Source organism: Amyelois transitella, chromosome 9 (genome assembly GCF_032362555.1).
Source record: "Amyelois transitella isolate CPQ chromosome 9, ilAmyTran1.1, whole genome shotgun sequence".
Taxonomy (NCBI): domain Eukaryota; kingdom Metazoa; phylum Arthropoda; class Insecta; order Lepidoptera; family Pyralidae; genus Amyelois; species Amyelois transitella.
Window position 1 is genome coordinate 5,559,507 of NC_083512.1, and position 26,374 is coordinate 5,585,880.

At 33.2% G+C, this 26,374-nt stretch overlaps 1 protein-coding gene across 1 annotated transcript; it reads left to right on the forward strand.

The window, feature by feature from the left end:
* The first annotated feature begins 625 nt into the window (after window positions 1–625).
* LOC106134657 (venom allergen 5) lies at window positions 626–3,660 on the forward strand. Its single transcript, XM_013334754.2, has 5 exons — window positions 626–884; window positions 1,326–1,447; window positions 1,934–2,194; window positions 2,405–2,600; window positions 2,917–3,660. The coding sequence occupies exons 1-5, from the start codon at window positions 806–808 to the stop codon at window positions 3,216–3,218; spliced, it is 960 nt and encodes a 319-aa protein (XP_013190208.2). The 5' UTR covers window positions 626–805; the 3' UTR covers window positions 3,219–3,660.
* The last annotated feature ends 22,714 nt before the right edge of the window (window positions 3,661–26,374 follow it).

Consider the following 26,374-nt stretch of genomic DNA (forward strand, 5'->3'; position numbering starts at 1 on the left):
GAACAATATTTTATATGTTTATACTTAATTAACCTTATCCTTTTCGAAAGTATTAAAATTAAGTAGCCTTTGACACAAAAACTTGTGATTACGTGATATTTTCCTTGTCTCCGACCTGCCTATAATTTCGCCTAAAGAGCACTTCCGTTCCAGCCAATATTTGTCAACATATTTCCACGTTCGGTTCGACACATCACAAGAACTCGATTTCATTGACAACCACCGGGTGCAGTGTAATGAGTTTTAAATTATTACCGCAGATAAAAAGTGGCCGGTCGATGCACGTTTAACCTTTCTTTATTTCTTGATCGAAGACACTGCACGAGCGATGAGAAAAACTTGTAATCGTTTGATCGTTTTGTTCTAGGGATATATATGTCTAGTAATAAAGAAGTTGCTTAAAATAGACTTCTTGAAAAGGATAGTAAACATCTGAAAATTTTGAACGTAGGCATTTCCAATAGGGATCAGAAAATAAATGGTGGTGTGAGTAACGAGTCGCGTGCTATAGTGAGCGGCACAGACAGACGCAAAGTCCGAGATGAGCGCGAGCAGCCGGCCGGCGGCGTCTCGGCGTCTCCATGGTAACGCGGCCACGGGTACATAAGCACACGCGGAGCAACGAACCATTCAGATTGCTTACTCCTGGAGAGCGCGCCGCACGCAGTGCTGCGGATCACAGGAAAAATATTTAACAAAGTTTGACGTTTCGTAAATAAGTGAACATACTAGTTACGAATCTCAACTTATACGTGAATTTAATTTCAGTTTCAAAGTGTTGTGCATAAACTTTATAAACTTCAAGATGATGTCCTTAGTGTTGTTTGTCCTGGGAGCTATCCTTGCAACGACAGAAGGTTGCGGTGGCGGGAAACAAATTTTAAGTAAGTTAATTTTTTAATTTTGTCAATCATTTGTCATAAATTTTAACCCATAATTTGTACCAATTTATAAAATTTACTTACTTCTGATATCTTAAACCTAATATAAGTACATAACAATTTTATCATGAAAATATTAATTACGTACTAAAAGCATGAACAAATTATTTTATACAATTTAATAAGTAATATCGCCGCCGTCTCGTCTGGATTTAGTAAACTAGTTTTTCCAAATGTCGATCACTTAGCATACCCGTAGGTCGAGGCCATTAAATTTTATCGATAGCCACCTGACCATAAGTACCATAAATTGTGTTAATCCTAAAGATTACGAACAAACCTTGAGACTGTCTACAGAGATTCATCATAAGCCAAATTTATTGTGATTTATGCTATTACATAATCGATGACGTATACTCAAAGAACAATACTTATTGTTTGTAGAATCTGGAGGATTGTCGGCGTTTGAGAAGCAAGCAATCGTGGACGCGCACAATCGTCTCAGGCAATCCGTTGCCCTGGGACAAGTCTCTAGCCAGCCGCCAGCAGCTAATATGATGGAAATGGTAAGCCATTCACTTCAACACTTGAAAACATATATCAAACTTTGGTGTTCATTTGTATAAGTTACTTGTGATAAAATATCTAATTATCACATGATTTTGTTTCATCATTTATCAAAAAAGTAATTTTTTTTTCATATGTTAATGATGTAAATTAAAATTTGTCAAAATTAAATTATCTCAATATGTCTATTAGGTTTTCATGAATATTCATAATTTTAACCGAAAAGTTATCACAGATTTACGAGAACATATTTTGACATCAATTCATTTATCAATTTTGAATTAAATTCATTTAATAAAGTATTATCTATTCAAAGTTTTAAATTTCACATAAATTTTCAATAGTATATTAGATACCTTCTTCATTATTAATACTTATCAGAAACAAAATGTTAATTTGCCATCAACAAATACACTTCAATGTACACATTACCTATTCTTAAAATATTCACCTATTAAAATTTTGGTTTCTCTTTTGTTTTCCAGACATGGGACGAAGAGTTAGCGGTGACTGCCCAGCGGTGGTCTGACCAATGCACGACCGCCCACGACACCGCAGCTGAACGCGACGTCAGTCGCTTCCCCGTAGGCCAAAACCTAGCCGCCACTTGGACCACCAGGCCCCCAAGCGACCCCATTGACACCGAACCAGACTTCATGAAGCAAATCAACGCTTGGTTCGATGAAGTCAGAATCTTCGGCTTCAAACCCATCACTGGGGGCCACAGCACAGGTCATTATTCTCAGGTGAGAATCACGTCTGCAAATATTTAAATTAACACGTTTTATTGATCTAAAAAGTTGCTGCGGGTTCGGTCGGACTTCGTTTTTTTAGTAACGCTAATCGTTTTGTAATATTTACTTCTTGCGTTGTTATGTGAATAGTGTTTGAGACTATCTTATTCAGTCCGTTGTTAAAATACTCAATTTAAATTTATTTTTATTTTATCTATTCAGATGGTTTGGGGAGAGACGTCCAAAGTAGGCTGTGGGTTCACATTCTATTATGACCCCGTCCGTGGCTACACCAAGTTGTACGTGTGCAACTACGGCCCTGGCGGAAACGTCATCGGAGCCTATCCCTACGAGAAGGGCTATGCCTCTTGCAGCAGTTATGGCCTCACGGACTCCGCCAAATATTCTGGCCTTTGCTGTAAGTATCTTAATTATAATTTTTGGAACTCATAATGTCTCATATAAAAAGAAATGGTATCACAAAATTTGATTTCAAGTGTTGGATGCAACACTGGCCTAAAAAACAGACAAAAAATTGTCAGCAGCTACATAAAGCTTTCACTTCTTAATTAATTTTGTTTAAGCTAACGATAATTTTCGATATGTTTTACTTTGTTAAAATTTTTAGTCAATAAAAGTCGAAAAATTGCGGTGAACGTCTCTGCTTTATTCTCTTTGAAAAGTGTTCAGATTTCATTTTATCAGTATTAATATCGATGGTTTTTTCTCAACAGCTACTGGTTACTCAGTGACATCAAGCTCGAGCTACCAGACAGACAGCAATTACCTCTCGAACGTCATTCCCGGCAGCACCGGACCAGCGGAAGCGATCAACTACCAGTACAACAACCAATTCTACAACCAGTATCAGAACCAATACCAAAACCAATATCAATACCAGTACCAACAACCAGACCCCTACTACACACCTGTAGTTAGCTCTACCTTCAGACCCTTCATTAGCATCTTCAAAAGGGCTACCGATCTACTCACAAAAGCAAAACCACAAGTAAAATTCGGTACCGTGTTCTCGTGAAGTATTTTACACTTTATGCGATTTATGCCTTCTTTGTCTAGAAATGGGTAATGGAAACAAGCACAAATTGTATTTAATATGATCAGGGTTATTTAATTTATTAGTATTAGAAAATTTAGACAATGCATCATTCGATGTAAATTAATTGAATTGAAAAGCGTTTCTGAGTAGCCATTTCTAAAGAAAGATAGTTTACAGTATTTTGTGACAGTTGTGTTACTCGACTGATTAGAATTTCGAAACAGCGAATGCATGATTTCGGAAATTGTAGATAATTTTGTTATTCCTTGGTTTTACAAGGAAATTAAATAAGTTTTTTTATATTTCCATTTACACACTTATGTTGAAAACGCGTTGCTGCTGTGAATGGCTTTCTAGTATTAGCAGAGAATGTAAGAATGTGTTGTTATTAAGAATATTTTGTGATTGTGTATATTTAAATAAACATATATTTTAATTTAAAAATTGTTTTTCTTCAAAAATGTAAATGAAAAAAGAGCAAGTTATCAGCTACACGATTTGTCAAATGCCTACAAAATCTCAGAGCATCACCTCGTAAAAAAGAGGCATTTGTTCAAAATATATTTGTAGGTAAGTACGTAAACATTATTAGATTATTGACATGTCTTGCCATAAATTCAAAAACAATAACAACTTTACAGCATAAAGCTAAATAAAAGATAAGTTTATGGGCAATAAGTATATTTAACGATAACCAAACGATGCGACCATAACTGAGTATAGGCCAATGACGAAATGTGAACCTGATGCTTGAAACACGTGAGAACCTGTCAAGGATACCAAACAATGCAATTAACCAGTTTCCTAGTTTTCCCATACATAGATCATTTCCATTCTATAGTTCCGACTCGGATCATCTGACTGACATATATACAAAGTAATGACATAATTATCAAGTAGGTTTTTTTTTTTTTTTTCTAATAATATTCCGTAGATAAGCTGAACAAACCTAGAAATTTAAAGCATCTTACTCACAACATGAACGAAGTATTCCTTTAGTCCATTAAATTGATAATTTACTTAATAAACACATTCATATTCCATATTTATCTTAGTCTTAAACATTATGTCATCTCTCGTCAAACTAGTTGTTAAACATTAAAAAACTTATATCCTATGGTATAAAATAAAAAAAATTAATTAGGTAATTTTTTTTCAATGACACTTCTTATCAGAAGAATATTAATGCAACTGATAATTGAGTTCTTTCAATGCCAATGACTAAAAGCTATAAATTATAGAGATGGCATACGTAATGCTGGTATTAGACAAGCAGCACGCGCTTCTGACGATAATATTGTAGACATTTATTTCCTAAACACATGAGTCGATATAAATTCTGTCTATCTATGAAGTTTTCAAATATAATCGAAGGCTTTTTGTATGACTTAAGAAATACAAACATATCAACTCAAATTATAGGTAACTGTACAATTGATTATTATTATCATTATTTTTTTTTTTTGTCTCATCTCTTGCTGGTAAGTAAATTATAAAAAAAAAGCTTTAGTGGGCCAGATTTTCCAGCAATCATTTGTTTGAATTTACATTGCAGCAACTGAAAACAATTAAGTATTTATTTATTGCTTTTAACACCATTATACAGGAAAATTTAAAATTTTGACTACATAGGTATTATTTTTAAAGTTCACAAGATATTAGTCGCAACTTTAAAGATTTAATTCAGTGTTCCTATTGATTTAACTTCATCCTGAACAAAATTTGGTAATAATTTTAAAAGTAAGTCAGTTAAATATGGACTACTGACAAGTAACGGAAACCTTGACCCCCGCGTACGCAGGGTTGAGGACGTAATAAATTACGTAAAAGCTAAATAAATATCTTTGGAGGTGTCAAAACCAATCTTCCGATTTACGATGTCTGTTTCTTGAACTGTTCTTATTTGACAAGTTAAGATGATGTACAGTCGATGTCAAAGACACATATTCATCTAATATAGGTATTATTTTTTTATGAACTGGAGGCTTTTGTCATTAAACAACTTGTGATTTTAGCAAATTTTAAGTATATCTACAGTTCAAACTAAAGTTAATAATAATAATTGGACTTAAATGTTGAAAACAAAAAAAAACATACATTGTAAACAATTGCAACACAAATGATTTTATTGAAACAAATTAAGGTTATTTTACATAAATCCATATAATCACGTCTATATTCCTCCGGGTATGAGAGAGCCAACAGTCTTGTAAAGACTAAAAGGCCACGTTAAGCTGTATGGCTTCATGGTGGAATTTATTTATTTATTTATTTAAACTTTATTGCACAAAAATCAAAAAATGTACAAAAGGCGGATCTAATGCCGTTTGGCATTCTCTACCAGTCAACCAATTAAGATTTAAATAGTTCAGGTGGACAATTGCCTACAAGCAGAATCCAAAGTTTATTAGCCTTTCCCTTAGTCGCCTTTTACGACATCCATGGAAATGATATGGAGTAGTCCTTTTCAAAAGTGCCAGGAACTATAAGGCATAGCATTGTTTATATAATAAAAATCGATTTTAGCAACTGCCCTATAATTATTTTGACCTCAGTATTTATTTTTACTTCACTGTTATTCATATTTACAGGCATAACCTTCTAAGCAGTACCTTAAACATTTACTTGGAAAATAAATAATTGCCAAGGTCCAGGCGACCCTTACGTTTCCGGAAAACATTTGAAGTGTTGAATGGAACATTCTATATTGTTCCTAATAACTTTTTGTCATGAACACCTTATTACAGAAGCACAGAATCTGTACTTGTCCCACTAAAATTATTATTTATTAAACACAAAAATCAAGTGTGTTTTGTGTCTTCATCCATGTGGGTCTAATAATTTGGATATTTTTGATGACAACAAAAAATACGTTCAATATTTTTCTTACATAGATAAATATAGTTTCCATATTTTCTTGATTGAAAATCATTCCCCCTTGTTACAAAGTTAACACAACCATATAATTGACAAAAATGTCTAAATACGAATAAATCTCAAGGTTTTTATAGGAAAGTTTTTAAAATATGAAGTAGGTATTTCCTGAAGATAAACTACTTTCTTATTACTGGTTCGTGGTCATACTTAGACTTTACTCTAAAAAAAAACAACCAAAGGGTGACTCAATAACAATATCAATAATATATTAAAGTTATCGAGGTAAAACGATCTAACAAACAGAACAAACAATACGAAACGCTTGCGTTTCTATTTTTCACACGTATCGTCTGGAATTATAACTCAATTTGTGCAAACAGTAACAAAATGTATATTAGCAGTAGCATTAGCTAAAGAGGCATTTGAAGTGATAATGAAAATAATTCGGTGCAAATTGTTGCCGAAAAAAGAAAATGAAACTGTATAATGTTAATGTAGTTATCGGTTGCTGAGCAGGTTAATGTTCCAACTTAGGAATGAAACATCCTTCCGATGTTTGAACAAGCTGTTCAAGAAATAAAAAACAAACATTATATATCTAAGTACAAGCTATTGCATATAGCTTTCATGCTAGTTTGACAGCAAAGAAAAAACATAATGTGTGCTAACTGCTTCGCTTCCCGTACAGATTGTAAAATTCAATCCAGGGCTAATAAACTTGGGATTCGTTTTTTAGGCAATCGGTTAGAACCTGTGACTATTTTTTTTTTGTCACTTAACTTTGCGATATGGGCGGAATAATATTGGATGTCATTACAATTTATTTTGGGCATGAAATATCGTTGGAATATATTGAACCTGTGACTATTTGAATCTCAATTCCATCATTTAGCCATACAGCTAAAGCTAAAGCCTTTTTAAGACTGTTAGCTCTATCTACCCCGAAAGGGATGAAGACGGGTTTCTATGTATATGTATGTAATAACCCAATATGAGTCCTGGCCTCCTTCCTATATTTTTTTTTTGTTGTGTTAATAGAGTAAGATCCCAGAGCCGTAAGACACAACTTATTTTCTAAAGAATGGCTCTTTCGATTCTCAGTAGTCTTTCATGTACTTTTAATACCTGCATGTTTGTGAGACTTGCCCGGTGACACCTGCGCAGGTACCAGGCGAGAAAGGTAACTAAAAATCACAGTTACTTAACTTAAATTTTTATGACTGATTTTTATATATATTTTATAGACTATTACTCTGAAGTCATATCAGAGAAGTCAGACGCTTTCCATGCGCCAGAACTTTTGTCAGACGCTTTAAAGCTCTATCAAAAAAAAATTAACTTAATTTATTTTTAAATGTCTTACTTTCATATATGTTATTCAGATACTTATTACAAAGTTGTATTAAATCAGTCAGACAGTTTGTAATGACCAAACACCCCTTAAACACGAGAATTACTCAGCCTCGAGTATGAGCGCGATAGCACAATGCGCATGCGCGTCAGAGTAAAATATCTAATATTTGAAAAGTACTTACTGTTTTCAATTTCATATTTTTGCATATCTATTCAAATACGATGAAATTTATAATTAAAATAATAATTAATGATTTTTAAAATAATATAATATATTGCATATAAAAAGGGGAAAATGATTTTTTTTGTAGCAATAGCCTTTCAAAAAGAATAATTTTTATTTTATTTAAAAAAATATATCTATTATATAATAATTTTAATAAAAAAATAATTAATTATGATTAATCAATTGAATAATTATTTTATTGTCTCTTTATCATCTTCATCATCAGTTAGATTGTCGTTGCTGGCAGAATTTTCCGTAAAAATAAAATCATAAACAATTAAAAAATAGTATAGTAATAGTAAACCTATAACATATAAATATAAGTGAAAGGCGACTAAGGGATAGGCTTACAAACTTGGGATTCTTTTTTAGGCGATGGGCGAGCAACCTATCACTATTTGAATCTCAATTCTATCATTAAGCCAAATAGCTGAACGTGGCCATTTAGTCTTTTCAAGACTGTTGGCTCTGTCTACCCCGCAAGGGATATAGACGTGACCATGTATGTAGTCTACTTTAATTTCGACACCACCGCAACGGCTTCGATGGTCCAGTGCTTGGCGCGTGAGACTGTGAAGTTGGCGGTCCGAGTTCGAGTCCCAACAATAACAAGATATATATTAATTTTTATTAAAAATATTTTTTTTTTGTGTTGTTTGAGTATTTATTAAAAAAACTGAAAATCAAAATACTACATATAATCATACGGTAAAAATATTTTGTCTGTACATTTAATATTTTGACTGAAACAAATAGAGATTTTTTTTTACATTTTTGTCTGTCTGTCTGTATCAGACTGTATGATTAAGATTCAACTCGAACTTTACGCGGACGACGTCGCTGGCAACAGCTAGTATGCAATATATTATATTATTTTAAAAATGATTAATTATTATTTTAATTATAAATTTCATCGTATTTGAATAGATATGCAAAAATATGAAATTGAAAACAGTACATAAGTACTTTTCAAATATTAGATATTTTACTCTGACGCGCATGCGCATTGTGCTATCGCGCTCATACTCGAGGCTGAGTAATTCTTGTGTTTAAGGGGTGTTTGGTCATTACAAACTGTCTGACTGATTTATTACAACTTTGTAATAGTTATCTGAATAACATATATAAAAGTCAGACATTTAAAAATAAATTAAGTTAATTTTTTTTTGATAGAGCTTTAAAGCGTCTGACAAAAGTTCTGGCGCATGGAAAGCGTCTGACTTCTCTGATAATGACTTCAGAGTAATAGTCTATAAAATATATATAAAAATCAGTCATAAAAATTTAAGTTAAGTAACTGTGATTTTTAGTTACCTTTCTCGCCTGGTACCTGCGCAGGTGTCACCGGGCAAGTCTCACAAACATGCAGGTATTAAAAGTACATGAAAGACTACTGAGAATCGAAAGAGAAATTCTTTAGAAAATAAGTTGTGTCTTACGGCTCTGGGATCTTGGACTATAAGGTTCTGGACCATGTCGCGCATGCCCCTTAGGTATTCTTACACACTTTTTTTGTAAAACAAAGTACCTACATTACATCTCTTCCTATCCCACTTTTGTTATAAGAACGAAACAAAATTAGTTTTTTTTTGTGATTAAACCACTGAACCGATACATGCATACATTAAACACGCCATTTTCCCGGAGGGGTAGACAGAGACTACATTTTTCTACTTGCCACGATCTCTGCATACTTCACCTACCTACTCGTATATTTTAAATGCGAAGCAAAGAGCAAGTATTTCTTCAAAGCATCTTTTCACTTAAAAAAGAAACAACTTCCAATTTGCTCAACCTTAAACTTCATTTTCTGTGTTGATTAAGTGCCACCTTTTGAAGTAAAGGATAACTTAATTTACGGCCAGCGCCATCTATTGACAGATTTAAGTAATACAACGTATACTTAAAGCTTACAGCAAGGAGGTTATAAAATAAAAGTTCGCAAAGATAATGCTCTTTCTATATTAAAAGATATGGACGAAATTATCAAGATGGCTATGTAACATACAAATAATAATATTAATAAAAAACGACTGCAAACCACGCTGAAAAGTTATATGTAAGAAAACTATATCGGTCAAATTTATTTCATCTACACCTACATATATTCCCGTTCCCGAGTCACTGATTGATTGGCCAACTGACTGACGCACAACGCACAGCCCAAACCGGGTCTGGAGAACTAAAATTGGCATGTTGGTAGAAAAGCATCCATAACAATATAGCCCCAGATTTTCTATTATACTCGTACTAACGGAATAATAAGTTTGCCACCCAAGTTCAGAATTGTCTTTTCTTAATAATCATTTAGAACCCAATGCCTGCTAAAAGTGTCACACAAGAAAATTTATAGCATATGTGTGTAATCGTCCTAGACATCAATAAATTTTAACAAATATGTAAGTAAGAAAGTAGTAACAAAATGCTTAATTTTGACGAATTTCCAAAATTGTATCACCAAATACTAATAAAAGAAGTTATTCCTATTTAAGGTCCCTGTAAAATACTCACTTCAAATGGTCTCTTGAGAATCCGAGATTAATTACTTTTAGGAAATCTGGATAGTCTTAGAAGAACCTGTAAAAGAAATGCTAAGATAAAAATCTAAGTTAAAAATTAAGTTTACCGAACGTTTCTGGGAAAAATAAGCTTTCTTGAAGTTTCGGTTTTCGTGTAGGTAGGTGGTATAGATTGTTTGATTATAATATCGAGAACGATATATAAGAATTCTGTTATTGGTTCTCCGTGTACGAAAATTAATTAAAGGTAACAAATATTGGGTAAATACATAAATCACAATGACTAGGAATAATGTTCCGCTTCACGACAATATTTATGACATCCGTAATATTGATAATTTAGGAAGCTAGTTATTATTATTATAGCGTATATACCTAATATTTTTCATCCTCCAGGCGTTAATCCCTGTTGCGTTCTCACCTCTCTGGAGAGGTACCCGGGTCTTCCTATGACTCCCATCTGATCCACACATACACATAACCTGTAACATATAGCATAATGGGATATTAAGTCTCGGGTATTAGCTCGCCTGCCGCGACAGATTAAGTTTTAAATTGTATGTTTTTAGTGCTGTTTATAAAATTGCAGTAGTCGTTCCCTGGGAACTGACTACTCCATATTCCGTCATAGATATAGCTCAGTTGCTTTAATAAGCCTTTGCCCCATCAGTGGTCCCATATAATATCTTTGTAATACTTTGCTCTCAACCACTAAAAATGTAATCCGCTTGATATTCGTGATGTCAAAATGAAAAGTAACACCAAAGCATATTTGCTGACCAAATTAAGAATTAGTTTTTCTTGAAAAGAGTGCGAACGAATCTCAAATTCCCGTGGAAAAAACAAAATCTTTCGGCCGAGGTATAAAAATAATTTTGTAGTTACCCAATACATAAAATTGTTTGTAAACAGCATCAGTAAATGATAGCGATGCCAATTAATTAAAGTCTTTCGGACGTTAAACAGTCCATTTTCGCCGTTTCGTGCTTCATTTGTTACCCTTTATCGAAATTTAATTTGTTGTAACTTTCCTGCGTTTGAATTAAAAAATCGCCATAGTATTTCCAGGGCCGTTTTTTTTTATTTTGTACATATTAAACCTGTTTTTTTTCATAGCGTTTTAATTGTTTAAATTGCCGGCTACTGGAATGCGACTTTGGTCTGTGTAAATCTATAAGTTTCCTCTCAATAAATAGATTTGGTTGAAAGATTTTGATTTTTGAAAATAATGCGGGCGAGCTTACATTAGTTACATTCCTTATACGTACCCAGTTAACACTACGTACAGAACAAAAAACTATTACGAACAATCAAGTATATCTACTCAGTTCTTTTACGAAAGACCAAAGAGATCGGTTAATATATTCAGCTTTTAATTAAAGAGTTTCAGGAAATTAAACTTAAATTGAGTGAGAAAAGTGGCTTTGAGTTATTTCCCCTTTCTAAAACGATTAATGTCGCAGAGATTTCACCTCGTTACATACCTACTTATAAAATTATACTAGCTTTTGCCCGCGACTTCGTCCGCGCTTCCGTCGTTTTTTGTGAAAAAATTGCATAATATCCTTCCTCAAGTTTTTAATTTAACAGGCAGATTATCTTTTGTATTTTAGTAGGGCATAATACTGTTGAAAAATATAAGGAACCGCAGAATAGTATTATGAATAGCGGTACCCGCGATTCCCTCAGCGTGTAACTCCTTGATTGTAATTAAGTTAATATATTTTAAATAAAATATATTTTAAATAAATCTAATTTTGTTTAAATCAAAATATAGTTGTTATATAATAATTAGAATATAAATCTAAGTGCCTATTTAAAGTAAAAAAAAAATATTCTAATAGAATTATAACCAGAAATATGTACCTACAAATTACAAAAGAAAAAGAAATGAAAATATAGTTGAAAGCCTGTGTAATACTATCTACTTCAACCTATTTCATGCCGTGTGGTTTCCGGCACCAATACAAAAAAGAATAGGACCATTCAATCTCTTTCCCATGGGTGTCGTAAAAGGCGATTAAGGGATAGGCTTACAAACTTGGGATTCTTTTTTAGGCGATGGGTTAACAACCTGTCACTATTTGAATGTCAATTCTACCATTAAGCCAAATAGCTGTACGTGGTCATTCAGTCTTTTCAAAACTGTTGGCTCTGTCTACCCCGGAAGGTAAATAGACGTGACCATGTGTATGTATGTATGTATGTGTAAACCTATTTCACTTAAAAATAAATAATAAATACCTATAACTACTATAATTAATAAAAGTACCTATGCAAAAAAATTAACATTAACTACCCAAAACTAACCTATCGGTATCTAAAATCTTTACGTACTTCTACTTCTACTATTACTTAACCTTAAAAGAAATAAAATAAATATTAATAATAATTTAGAATTTAAACAAAACAACTAAACCTATTTTATAAAATAACAACAAATTAAAGACTAAAAGTCGCGCTGATAAGCACGGTTTATAATAATAATATCAATTATTGTCTGTCACTAAAATCGAACACTCTAAACGCATCAACAGCCAAATATAGAATGAAGCTTGCGTCATCGTCGGGTTTTCCCATACTCCCTGAGGGGAGTCGGAGTAGATTGGTCAGGGCTTTTGGCCCTCTTCAATGGCATCATCGCTGCCGACGACTGTAGGCAGGTCGATGGGGCGGCCGTAGCGGTCTGGGTTTTCACGTCTTCACTGGGAGTTCCCATCGATTCCCGTCGGCTAAAACCATCCCAGCGAAGGGAGGGTTTCAGCCGACGGTCCGGAGGGCGGGCGTGGAGCGGCGCGATGCCGCGCAAGTGGCTGTATGATGACGCGACCGCACTCTCGAACATCTTCGTGGCCAGCCGGGCCACGAAGTCGTTTAGGCTCTCCCACTTCAGGTCCCTGAGGATCGTCAAGTTCCTCACGTAGCGCGGGGCTCCGACGACTGCTCTGAGACTTTGGTTCTGTTGGGCTCGGAGTCTTCTCCTGTTGGTCTCAGAGCAGTATGCGTACCACGCCGGGGCCGCGTACGTGAGGCGGGATCTGACATACGTTTTGTAGATCCCGGGCTTCGTCCTCAGGGGGAGGCTGGAGGAGAGAACTACGTGAAGCTGCCTTGGTCTTTTCCACAAAGTCTCCGATATGTTGCTTGAAAGTGAGACGCCGGTCGATGGTCACTCCCAGGTATTTGACGTACGGCCGCCACGGCACCGATTCGCCGAGCAGTCGCAGTGGAGGCGGCTGGGGTCTTGTCCCCGATGAAGCTTGCGCTCGCCTCCCGCGAGCCGCGTCGAGCGCGGCAACAGTTACGCAAAAAAAATCCTTAGAGCATGATTCAGTATTTACGCGGATGGCTTGTTAGCGTATTTCATTTCATGTATAAGTTTGGTGTTTCTATACCGATTTCGATGATTCTTTTTTTATTGAATAGGTACTTATATACATTTTTAAGAATTACGAATGAGTGTGAGTGTTATTGGCATTATAAACTTCAGACTAAAGAAATATAATCAGAAATCTCCGAACTGCTAAGCTATTAGGAATTACACGTGTTATTGTGAGCCAACCATAAAAGATAGACTTATGCTGTCTTGGGATATTTTTTTAACAATTTCATGTAGAATATTTTCGTTATACATGGTTTTGCTGTAGCTTTAACCATTAAGGCTACACACGCGACGGAAGCTTAAAAAATCAAGTAACTTCTCCCGTTATCCCAATATTTCCTTTCACTGCTCTGCCCCTACTGATTGTAGCGTAATAAAAAGTATACTATAACCTGCTCAAGAGTATGAAGAATAACTGAACCAAGTTTCGTTAAAATCCGTCAAGAAGTTTTTGTTTCTATAAAGAACATACAGACAGACAGACAAAATTTTTAGTGATTGCATTTTTGGCATCAGTACCTATCGATCACTAATCACCTCATATACATATATTCAATGTACAGAATTGACCTCTCTTCAGATTTATTATAAGTATAGACAAGGCCTTATCTTTTTGTTGAAGATGTCAAAAAGGTAACTAAAAATAATATCAGTTTATAAAAAAAATTATTAATTAGCAAATCATATAAAAATGTTACCCATCAATAATTATCATCACCTTCCTAACCTAGTGCCGGTTACATTTTGACCTCTCTGGATTTGAGCCTTTTCTGGAAAGCGCCTATTTTACCAATAAAACCTAAAGACATAGGTACTTGTAAATATGTAGCGATTGATTTTCGTAACGTCCAATGCTAATTTTCCTCCGACAAAGTTTAAATAATTTTTTTGTTACACTTTATTGCATATATCTTCTACAAATTTTTAAAGTATATAAGTGCTTTTCATTTGTTTCGAATTAATTATCCTTCCTATTCAAACGTATTTCGAGCTTGGAAAGCACCTGCTGTTTTAAACTTTAAACTAAGAAATTAAAATTCAACGTTATCTGTATGTATGTTAACTGAACGAATACAACTCTCACTGTCAACATTTTATAAATATTAGCGGTGCACAAACACATCATATCTCCTTTACGGGGTAGACTGAGCCAATAGCCCTGGCCTCAAAGGCCACGTTCGAGATTTAAATATTGTGATCGATATTTTGAAAGATTTTAGGAAAGCAGCTATCAACACAGATTTTTCTTCACTATAGTTTATAGAGCTATAGAGAGAGCCAATCTATATTCAGCGCTTATCTTAGTTCCAAAGCCATGGACTTGATATTCCGTAGTCAATACAGCCTCGATACAACGCTACCAAATAATAAATTGCAGACGTTTAATTCGTTGCATTCAGATTCAGATCACGTATAACAATAGCGCAATTAACGCCTCAATGTAGCATTCTGGAAGCTACAAGCTTAAACATCTTTAATTTTAGAACAGTTTCGTTTAGGGTCAAGTGATTTCTCCAGCTATTAGCATTTTTTTTATTGTTACGCGTTATTTTATTTAATTATAAATATTACAATTAAATTAAATAAATTATTTGGCTTTAATTCTATCTTAAAGCCAAGTAGCCTATCAGTCTTTTCGAGACTGTTGGCTCTGTCTACCCCGCAAGGGATAGAGACGTGATTATATGTATTAAAATACATTAAGAACCTTCACGTTACATTTTACATAAAGAGTCTTTCCAATTAAACAAATAATTGACGCATTACATTAAAGGGGATTAAAAATTAAAAATTTAAATAACCCTGTTGTGTCCATTTTATATTTTAAAAAATCATATCATAATCTATGAATCTATAATTTTAATATTATATTTCATTTTAAATTAAGGTTAACCTAGTTTTTGATTTGAGAAATTGACATACACGCATACATATAGTCACGTCTACATCTCTTGCGGGGTAGACCGAGCCAACAGTCTCTTTTTGGCTTGATGATATAATTGAGATTCAAATAGTGAGTGGTTGCTAGAAGAAGAATTCCAAGTCGCCTTTTGCGACATCCATGGGAAAGAAAAGGAGTGATTCTGTTCTTTTTATATTGACGCCGGAAACTAATCGGCACCAATTATGATCCCTTAGTAAACATTTATAGTTTGTTGTTCATTTAATAATAGGTAACTAATACAAATAATGGATAATTAAGGAAATGAAATTTAGTTGTATGTCAATTCTATCGATGTTCATTATTTTTTACCGGATTAGGTCAAAATTTTTCACACCATCAATAACACACATCATACACTTTCACTTATTTTCAAATAATTTGCCTTTTACTTGATTACAAAAAAGTCAAAGAGCATAAAAGAGCAATCGCGTATTCGCGTGCGGTTCTCGTTTGTTAATTTTAATAACTTGTTTAAATAATGTTTTATATTTGTTTTCTGGATTGCAGCCGCTTCAATCAAGAGACTATTTGATTGTTCTTTATTTTTTATATTTTACAAAATTGGAATTGGATTACATGGTGGTAATCTATTACAAACTCGTACTTGCTTTCCATCGCTTGTTTATTTAACTGTATTTGCTTTCTCATTAGAAATTATAATAAACAAAAGTAAATGCACTGTGAACCATAAAATATACACTAAAATACAATTTTCAGAAAAAAACATTTTTCAAACTTTGACATATTTAAATAGTTTCTTATTCATACAAATACTAAAACGGAAAACAAAATACTAAAACGGGATAAAATGCATATTCATATTTTCCTAAATTTCCCTATAAAATTGGAAATACACTTTGAATAACCGATAATGAATGTAACGCTATAATGATGTGGGTATAATTCATGTTTAATTACATCTCTAACTACAAAATAATAAGGAATGCTTGCGTGTGCAGTGGTAATTCAAAGTACCTAATTATTTTCGAACTCCCGATTTCATGGCTTTCATAGTTATGGAAACCTACGAAAAAAATACTGGTAACGATAATTATGTGGGATTTATTTCTACTTTAAAACATAACCTTAACTATGAGTGCTTTCCTATTTGTATTGTATTGAAGTATTTGATCCAACTGACATACTACAGCTGTAGTTTAGTAGTTGTAGTTTAGTTAGCTGTAGTTTTTTATGAACTTGCAATGATAAATTATTGGAAAATTTTGAATGCCAATTTAAGCTAGATTTCTTGTAGAATAGATAAATAAAATAAGATTAAATGAAAATACAGAGACAGTGACAGGTTGCCATGCTTTGAAAATTTATTGAACTTTTCCTAGAATGAAATTTTCCTGAATGGAAGCGAAATAGCCAGCATAAACTATGTTTTACCTTCCATACCAGAATGGACGGTATATTTATAAGTATGTAAGCTTTCTGATAGCCGATTTGAAGCACAAATCACGATAACATATAGGTCATAAACACTTGAACACTAAAAACTCAAAAACCAAACACGGCAAAGCGTTTCGCAAACCAGCGCACGTATTAGCAAGCTGGGAAACATAAATAACAAGCGAAACAATTTACCTACGAGCGAGTGAGGTATTCTTACAGCTGTTTAGTTTGTTCAATATACCGGCCGCTGTACGTGCCGGGAATCCTCCACTAGTGCTCGCCCTGGGTTATGATGCGATGACTCCACTCGATCCATTGCTCACACAATGCGAGTATATGTCTAGATCTTAGGTCATTTTGCTCACGCGACAGTTCTATGCTACTTAAATATGTAAGTAGTATAAATTCGCATAGTGTAATTTATACTACACTACTTACATACGTGGCCGTGAAATGAGACCAGTAGAAATTACAATTCCCTTAAAGATTTAAAATGTTGACTTACATACGTAGTTTAATTTCACATTTGATCGATAATTCGATATTACATTTTTAGTTAGGTATTATTTTTGAACTAGTTGACTGAATTTGTGCATTATGCTTCAATTAATGATTTGAAAAAACATCTACAGAAAAAAAAATATTAAACACTGATTCATAACATTGTGGACGTTGTCTGTTTCAATATTTATAAAACAAACCTTCAGCTGTAATCTTAGAAATATAAACCTATATGTACGCTTTAACGCACAATAACTAGCACTGTTGAAATCAGTCAGTCTTTATTTCTTGTAACTCGTATGGAATATCACGATTTTATAAGTCTTCATTGTGCTTTCATCCGAAGATATTGTGTTAATGGTTCGAGCGTTTTGCTCCGGAGAAGCCTTTGTTACGGCTCTTTTATATGTTGTTTTGTTACGGAAAAATTGTATTATTTTCTCGGAATATAGGCAATCAAACGTGTTCTTGAATAAGTTATTTTTATTTACAGTAAGTTGAAAGGTGCCAAAATACTCGTGATAAGGTGGAGTTCAAAAGTTGTAGGTACTAAGTCACTTATGTTTATTTGAAAGAAAGAAAGAAAAATCGTTTATTTGATTTATTTATTTGATGAGACAATCAGGCAGGCAGCCGATTACAAAATCTTTATCCAATTTTTTCACAGCATGCAGTGTGCCACTTACCCAAATGCTGTCTTCAGCTAAACTCTCCAAAGCTAAAAAATAACAACTGAAACAGAAAGCTGTTGACCAACATTCTCTTTTTCCGAATTTCAACGTATTGAAAAATGAATGAAATAGGTCACTTGGTGTCTACACTCCATGAAGCATATATTTTTCATTTTTTCGAGTTCGAATTTTTTTTCAGGGCATAATTAGATATATCATTAAAAGTAAATTGAAATAATATTTTTGTCATGAATAATCTCAAGTAAAACAAATGTATTTTAAAAATTAAATGACATAATGTAATCACGTGTATCCCTTGCTGGGTAGACAAAGTAGTCTTAAAACACTGGAAGGCCACGTTTAGCTTAATGATTGAATTGAGATTCAAAAAGTGACAGGTTGCTAGCCCGTCACCTACCAGAGTCCCAAATTTATTAGCCTTAGGGAAAAGATATGGAGTAGTTCCGGGAATCATTCATTACTAATTTCTTATTTATCAGTAAATTTTACATAAATTCTATTAGGATCTCATAGCTGTATGCTGTTAATTTGTGAATAATAAATCATGCATAAGAATACATTTATTTAGTCATCCTACAAACGAAAAAAATATAAATTGTAGAATGTAATGTATAAATTGTAGAATGCATCTGAAGTATCTTACAATTATTAAGCTTCATATTTTTCCACAAACTTAAATACAAAATCAATCGCAGTATTTTGTTAATTTAAATCAACATATGTATTACAGTTAGCATATAAATAATAATCCTTAAAGTAACATTATATTTTGTTCAGACGGTGCTCCCAAATCCCACCAAATCCAGGCTGAATCGAAGTCAAAAAGGTAATAAGGCAATTTTCTTGAAAATCCCTAAACGTAATAATGTGCCGAAAACGTTCTGTAAATTTACACATATTGTATTCGCGGTAGAATCGTTCGCGCGGTACGTTCGGAATACTGAGCGGTAGGGTGAGAACGTCGAAGAATTATTTTGTGTATAAACATAACTTGTAATATAAAAGCTTTATGAAGTAATAACATCTGTTTTCAGCCGGTTGTTTGTTGTATTGTTTTGTTATTGGCGTCTGTCCTTAGGTGCCCTTGCTTTTAACTGAAATCCCACACAATTAACTATATTCACACCAAATTTCAATAAAATCTATCTTGTCAAACCGCTAACCTTATTAAATTAAAATCAAAAGTGCTGCAAGGAGACAGACACTCGCATTTATAATATTAGTATGAAGGTTTGGATGACACTGTAATGAGAAAACTACTAAAGTTTTAGACATAAACTATATCACAGTATTCTTTTGCGTTGTGGTTCATAGTAACTTTTGAGAAATAATTATCAATTAATAAGTATTCTCTTACGAATCTATCCGAAAAAATTGTCGTACAATATTTTTATTAAAAAAGTGCGAAATAAGAAATAAATACCTAACATCAACTCTATTCATTTAATTTGGAATTAATTGCGAAAAGTATGTAATCAGAAAATTAATCATAGCAACAATTGCTTACATATAAACGTCAGGAAGTTATAACAAATTTGAAAACAGCCCTCAAAGGAGGGAGCTTTTAAATAGCCAAATAATTTTGTTCAGATAGAACATTTGGAGTGTAGAACATGGAGTAAATTTATTATTTCAGCGGCGGCCGCGGACAAAGGATTTAGGTTTGCTGAATTATGCAAATAAATTCACCATTCTGTAACATTTGTTGGGAATGTCTTTATTTCGGTAGATTTCTTAAAAGGCCCTCAAGACTAATCCCGCTTTTGCCTTTTGAATCTTCTTACTCGAACGAGTTCACTCATACACCTGCCTTTTGGTATTAACATATTATATAAGGGATGAAGGTAAAAGCACTAAGTCTAATATTATTTCAACGTTAGATTAACATAACAGTTCCCGCAGTTTTAACTTTCGTTACATACTCAATTTTCCCGGAAGGTTTTGCGTTTCGGGATCTTTTTATGACAATGTTTTTTTTTATAATATTAAAAAGAATAGTGTGGACTGCAAAATTCTAAATCAAGATGAAGAATATTCTAGGAATTTATGTCACAGATTCTTTATATATCGAATACTTACCCACTATCATAAAAATCAAACGAAGAAGATGCCTACCAATGTCTGAAATATAAATAGCAATTTTACTGTAATGACGAACAGCAAATTCAATTGTTGAAAATACAAAGAGGCCCTTCTCCATCTATAGTTTCAATCGAAATATCAATGATATGTAAATAGAGCAAATATTCTTTGCAGATCTTGAAGATACTATTATTATATTCGAACGGACATTTTACAATATTTTCTGAATGGATATCGGGGGATTCCACAAGGAACAGTTTGTGAATCCTGCCGGCATTATTGCTCGGGTAACGATCTTACAAGAACCCACCGCGGTTTAAGGCTACATAAAACATTTTGCGGTCCGCTGGGTTTCTGGTTCGATCATTGTATCTGGGGAACAGGTAATGGGAATAATCCTGTATTTTACTTTTAAATCATATTTTCTCTTAAATAACAGTAAGTATTTCAGGTATTTACTCAACATACTTTTACTATCCACTTCTATTAATAAGTTTCATCAAAGGGTACACCAATAATTTTCAAATGACCCCTCTCATGTATCTCATTTAATCGCGTCTCAAGTGCTAGTAAATAGAAGCCGTCATCATCCAATGGGCTTGTAGATGATTGCTATATTTGTAGCCAAAACGTAAAATAAAAAATTGTTTTTCGAAAAAGCAAATATAAACATTTTTATGTTGCTCGTTCTCGTATTCATACAAGAAACAAAATTCTGGTATTAACTTTGTATAAATATAACTGCGGCAGATATCATCATCATTTGTTACCTACATATTCAAAAGATTTTTCCAGCTGTCTAAACGAGAGGCTCGTTAGCATGATTTTATAAATAAACGGTCACAGCGCTTTATTTGTTTTGATTTATTGACACAGCAGCGACAATCAAAAAAAGTTTCGACGAATTCAAAACTATAGCAATGTTAGATAGTAAAAATTGTTAAACGACCAATAAAAACATGAACCTACTTGTTATATTTTCAAGTTTCATGTTAAAAATCTAGATATAGACTATTTACTTTAGAAAAATGTTGATAACGCTCTGGTTGGACGCAATTAAAACCATTATACAAAAGGCCGTAAGACTCATATTGAAAGCTAGACTTCATAGTGATTTGATACTTGAGACCTGTATTTAACAAGAAAATTTATGCGCTACCTTGCTTACTTGTATAGCTCTTGTATTAATCTATAAGTTGTATAACTTGAAATTCGTGGACTAGTTTTTTACGTAAATGAACAAATAACATACATTTAGTTATTTATGCATCTGCAAAGTTTCACATTTTTCTATTAGTAAAATAAAAATTACTAGAATACCCTAACCATCGATAATAGGGTTCTTGCCACTTAACTTTTTCAAATTTGAAAACACATAATTCAGTTGCATTCAATTTTAAGACAATTTTTTATATAAGTTCAATTTACAATAGCATCACCAAGCAACCAAGGAAAACCAAAGCGTCAGACGCGAAATCACTTGGAGCCACTCTCAACAGCTCTGCAAACCCGCGTCGCGTTCACACCAATTCCTAAGTATGGGTTTATCTACTACATATGTGACATCTTTTAGTTAGTGTAGTCAACAAGATTCTAAGATATCAAATTTAATACTTTAAAAATAATAATCAGACCTGTTCCTCGACAGCTCTTCAAAACATATCGTCGCCTTCACGCTAATTCCTTAGTATACATTTACCTTCTATGTGTACATTGTAAGTGTAGTTAACTAGATAGCTGCGTTATGATACCAAATTTTGATATCAACAAAAATAAACAAAACTGTTTCTGAACGATAACTCTGCGACCGATTATAGAGATTATTAGCCTTTTCTTTGGTTGACTTTTACAATCTGCGCGGTAAGAGAAGCATCTGGCACACGCTTGGTTATTCTAACGCTACCTGACCGGCATGGAAGCTTACACTGTTATATTTTAATCCGCTTGTAATAATATAAATAATTTGGCAAAAATAAAGACATACGAAGCTTTCGAATTGAAAAAATAAATATCTTAGATAGAATAATAAAGAAATCCTTACTGACGTACAACGAGATATCGCATTGAGGTACCCTCGGCCCTCAACTCGATAGCTTGGCAAACTGGCGCCGTCGTTCAAATCAATTTCTTAGTTTATTCTCCGAGCCGCATTGTCTTTGGTGCACATCTGTGTAATAAACGCTTAAATGCATTGAACATTCAAGTTAACTCGAATTCAAATATTTAATGTAGCGGCCGATCATCTCTTAATATCAATTCCATCTTCAAACTTTGCACCTTACCGGGACCTTTGAGTTAGTTACATTAGTTGTAGTCACATGGTAGTGCTTAGCTTCGTGTAAAAACTTGTCTTACCCAATCCAGAATCTTGGTCAAAGGAACACCCCTGGCCTTAGAAGTGAGATGCAATCAACTGAAGTAATAAAATACACCTTTACATACAATCTTATATGTTAGAGCTAGCTCGTGTTAATGGAGTTAGGGTGTATGTATGTAGAAACAAAAAGCATGTTTCAAATCTACAATGTATTCCAGTTGTTTGCAAAACACACAGCTGTCTACGGTCCCGCACAAGACATTAACTCATGGTTTTTCCCAAACAAAGTATCGATCCAAACGGTAGTCAGACATCATTTAGGGGAGAGGCTATAAACATCAAAGCAACGTTTATGTGATTGAATAATAGAATAGCTTGTAAGTAGAATACATCCTTAGTTCCTTAATAAATACGTGACCACTCTTTTTATTTCACTTTCTCTACATTTCTCAATATAATCCTCATAAAGTACAGAATCCGAAAATTCGGTTATTTAATAGTCCTTGCAGAACAACAGCTATGAGACGCCACCTTATTCAAAGGGGACATACCTTAAATTCATTAATTCGTTGTTTTCAATCAATGCCGAAACAAGATAATTTTTATATTCAGTAACAAAAATTTCGATTCGCTCTATTTTAACAAAAATTATCCAACATTTTGGGCCAGTAAAAAAGATTACTTTTACAAATTTGAATGAAAAATGATATCATCCATTAAAGATTCGTCGGGTAACTTTCTACAATCCTTTTCAAATTCCTGATACTGTGTAACGAAGCGTAATGGTTCATTTTATTTGCATAAATTTGGATACTAAGATTTATGTCCGCGTCCTGTATAATTAGAGATCGGAAGTCATTTCATTAATTTGAAGCAAAACATTTTGCATATTTTCTTTTAACTAAGACGAATCCAGCCAACGAATCACAAACATGACTTAATTTAAGAAGGCATTTTTAAAATATTCAGTATTTGGAAGGGCCTTGAAAAAATCTAACAGATATTGAAACAATGGAAAGGAAACGGAGACAGTAAGTGTAGGGAACATTTACAGCTGAGAAATTCAAAGTAAACAGAGTCAGTCGTGCCTGAGACAGTTATTCGTAGCAAAACGCTACAACTGTTCTCGCCCGACATGAACCAAATTGTGAACTGTATTCTTATTTTATTTACTGTTTTTACCTTCGCTCTTTTACAACATACGCCGGTGTTGTGGTGTTGGCACTTTGCTTTTTTGTCACGTTCTTGCCACCCTTTTGCATGCTCCTTTTTAGTCCATACAATATTGTATTACTTGACACTTTTTCACACAAAGAATACAAGAAATTGTCATGTTCAATTATAAATATATGATATTTTTATTGAAATATTCTATTTTTCTTTATGAATAAAATATTGTTCAGAAACTCTTCTGATTAAGAGTTTGAGTGAGCGATAGCCAATGCGCAGCCTAAAATATGAACGAACTGGTAGAGAAAAAATTTTTGTAAAGTCCACTTTGAGTTATGTGGAATAAGGCCCTATATTCTTATTACGGTACCTAGTAAAAAGATATACAACTTAAAGCAGAGACTTGCACGTTCCAATTGTAAGATTATTTCAAAACTGTAGGGCTAAATATCTAAATTGACAATATACGAAATAGGTCGACCATGATGGATGAATATGATGAATGTGATAAGCTGAAGAAATTAGGTTAAAACTACCTTTCATTCAGCTGTTAACAATATAACATATAATATTTATTGTACATCATATATTTTACGAGTGCCCAATATATTTATTATACTGACGTAAAACTTAAGAGCTCGTCTCAGTATTTGTACTTCCTTTATTATTTCTTCGTCGGAACAAACGCGGGCTCTGGGTAATTAGGCGCTCGGCAAACACAACAAGCCATGCAAGGTTTACGAGTATTCCTTAATCATTATGGTTTTGATTAACGCCACTTATAAGTAATTATTTACAATTAAAAGCTTGATTTAAAATGCGAATAAATACCTGCATTAAAATACAAGGATAGGCTTATAAACTTGGGAGTCTTCTTTTAGGCGATGGGCTAGCAACCTGTCAATATTTTAATCTCGATCTTATCCTTAAGCCAAACAGCTGAAAGTAACCTATCAGTTTTTTTAAGACCGATTGCTCTGCCTACCCCGCAAGGGATTTATTCGAGAGTATATGTATGTAAAAAAACATATATATATTTTGTACAAAAGTCTTACTCACAGATTACCTACGTCATTTGTGGGTAGAAACAAGTTATATCCTTATACGTTGAAACATTTTTCTTGAACATATACATAAGAAAATATTTCTAAGAAAATATCAGAGAATATCTTGTGGCGAAATCTATACACGCCACAAGTCACAAAAATAAAAAATAGAATCACGCGACGCTATCAGTCATAAACAGCGAAAAATTTCACGAATTGGAGCTATATATACAACTTCCGACACAGCATAGTCGGAGCCGCAGTTCCCCAGGTATAATACCTAGCCTGCCGGAAGATCTTCCCTTTGGTGGCGGTCGAGCCGAATCATCACTTCCGCTACAATCTTATCTAGCTGTCTAGAAAGAAAGTTCGTCTTCAGTTACTTTATAAATTATGTCATATTATACTTTAAACATGATTTAAGAAAATAATTAAATAAAATCACGTTGCTTATCGCATAAACGTCAAACAGTAAGCTAAGAAAATATTTAATACGTGAAAGATTCTCTCTTAAAGTATTTAACCTTTGTGTTGTGTGTGCCTTTTAGAATTTTGATATAAGTATGGATAAGATAAATAACAAAGATTCTTCGATATTTTCTTTCATTTAACAGACTTCGACACTTTGAAGATTGATTTTGTTTGAACTTAACGTTATAAATAATTCTCATGTTTAAAATTTATGAATGAGCCATACTTATTATAATAACATACACTATACCTATCAATTATACATACTAAACTTGCTCCAACCAATATTTATTTTATTACAAAAATATATAAGACTTAACTTATTTTCTATTTCTTCTTTTATGGTTTCTCTTATTCAATACATTTATTCAATGCAGTAACTAAAATAAAATTAAATATTATTCTATTACAGTTATCCCAGACCCGAGCAGCTAAGTCGTTAGACTGGATGTGAAAATAATTGAAGTTAGAGTACCAGCGAATGAAAGCCATTCGATTTCTCCTTCACTTAGAATTGGCGCGAAATTCTCGACATTGCTGCACTCTTAATTTCTGATTTTTCGTATATGAGATTCAAACTTGCCTTATTATACTAGCAGCTGAATATTAAACTTAAAATATTATCAATACTCCATATCACTTATTATTTATCATAACTGTCATTAACGCGAAAATTTGTATACATCAAAATATATGTGTTATTCTGATGTAATTATACAAATTTTCTCTCTTACTTCAATTTACACATAACAAAACCGCAGGTAAATAAATTATTTAAAAAAATCGGTACTACATGGGTAGTTAATTAATTAGTTGAACAGTTTAACGTATTTTTTATCTACGTACAGATATTTATTACCTACAATAATCTTTTTAAATAACCAAAATAAATTGGCATGTAAAAGTTAGATTATAGAGATGAATCAGGACTGTATTTGTTTGTTCTTTATAAAATATGCACTAACAATAATTAAAGACTAAATGTCAAGTGAATTTCGATTCTAATTTTAGGTGTACAAAGGACAATCTTATTAACACTTCAAAAACTAATTGAATGAAAACGTTTGAAGAAATGACAATGAGTCCATCTTTGGTTCTAAAAGACTGTTTCCCAACTTTAAGCTGCAAATCTGCTGTTGTGAAGAATTCTGCCCAC

Bases quoted from the DNA above. Each gene is read 5' to 3' on its own strand.
- LOC106134657 (XM_013334754.2), top strand. From the start codon at position 806: ATGATGTCCTTAGTGTTGTTTGTCCTGGGAGCTATCCTTGCAACGACA. The intron at 2,195-2,404 runs GTGAGAATCACG...TTATCTATTCAG, and splicing joins GCACAGGTCATTATTCTCAG to ATGGTTTGGGGAGAGACGTC. The intron at 2,601-2,916 runs GTAAGTATCTTA...TTTTCTCAACAG, and splicing joins CAAATATTCTGGCCTTTGCT to CTACTGGTTACTCAGTGACA.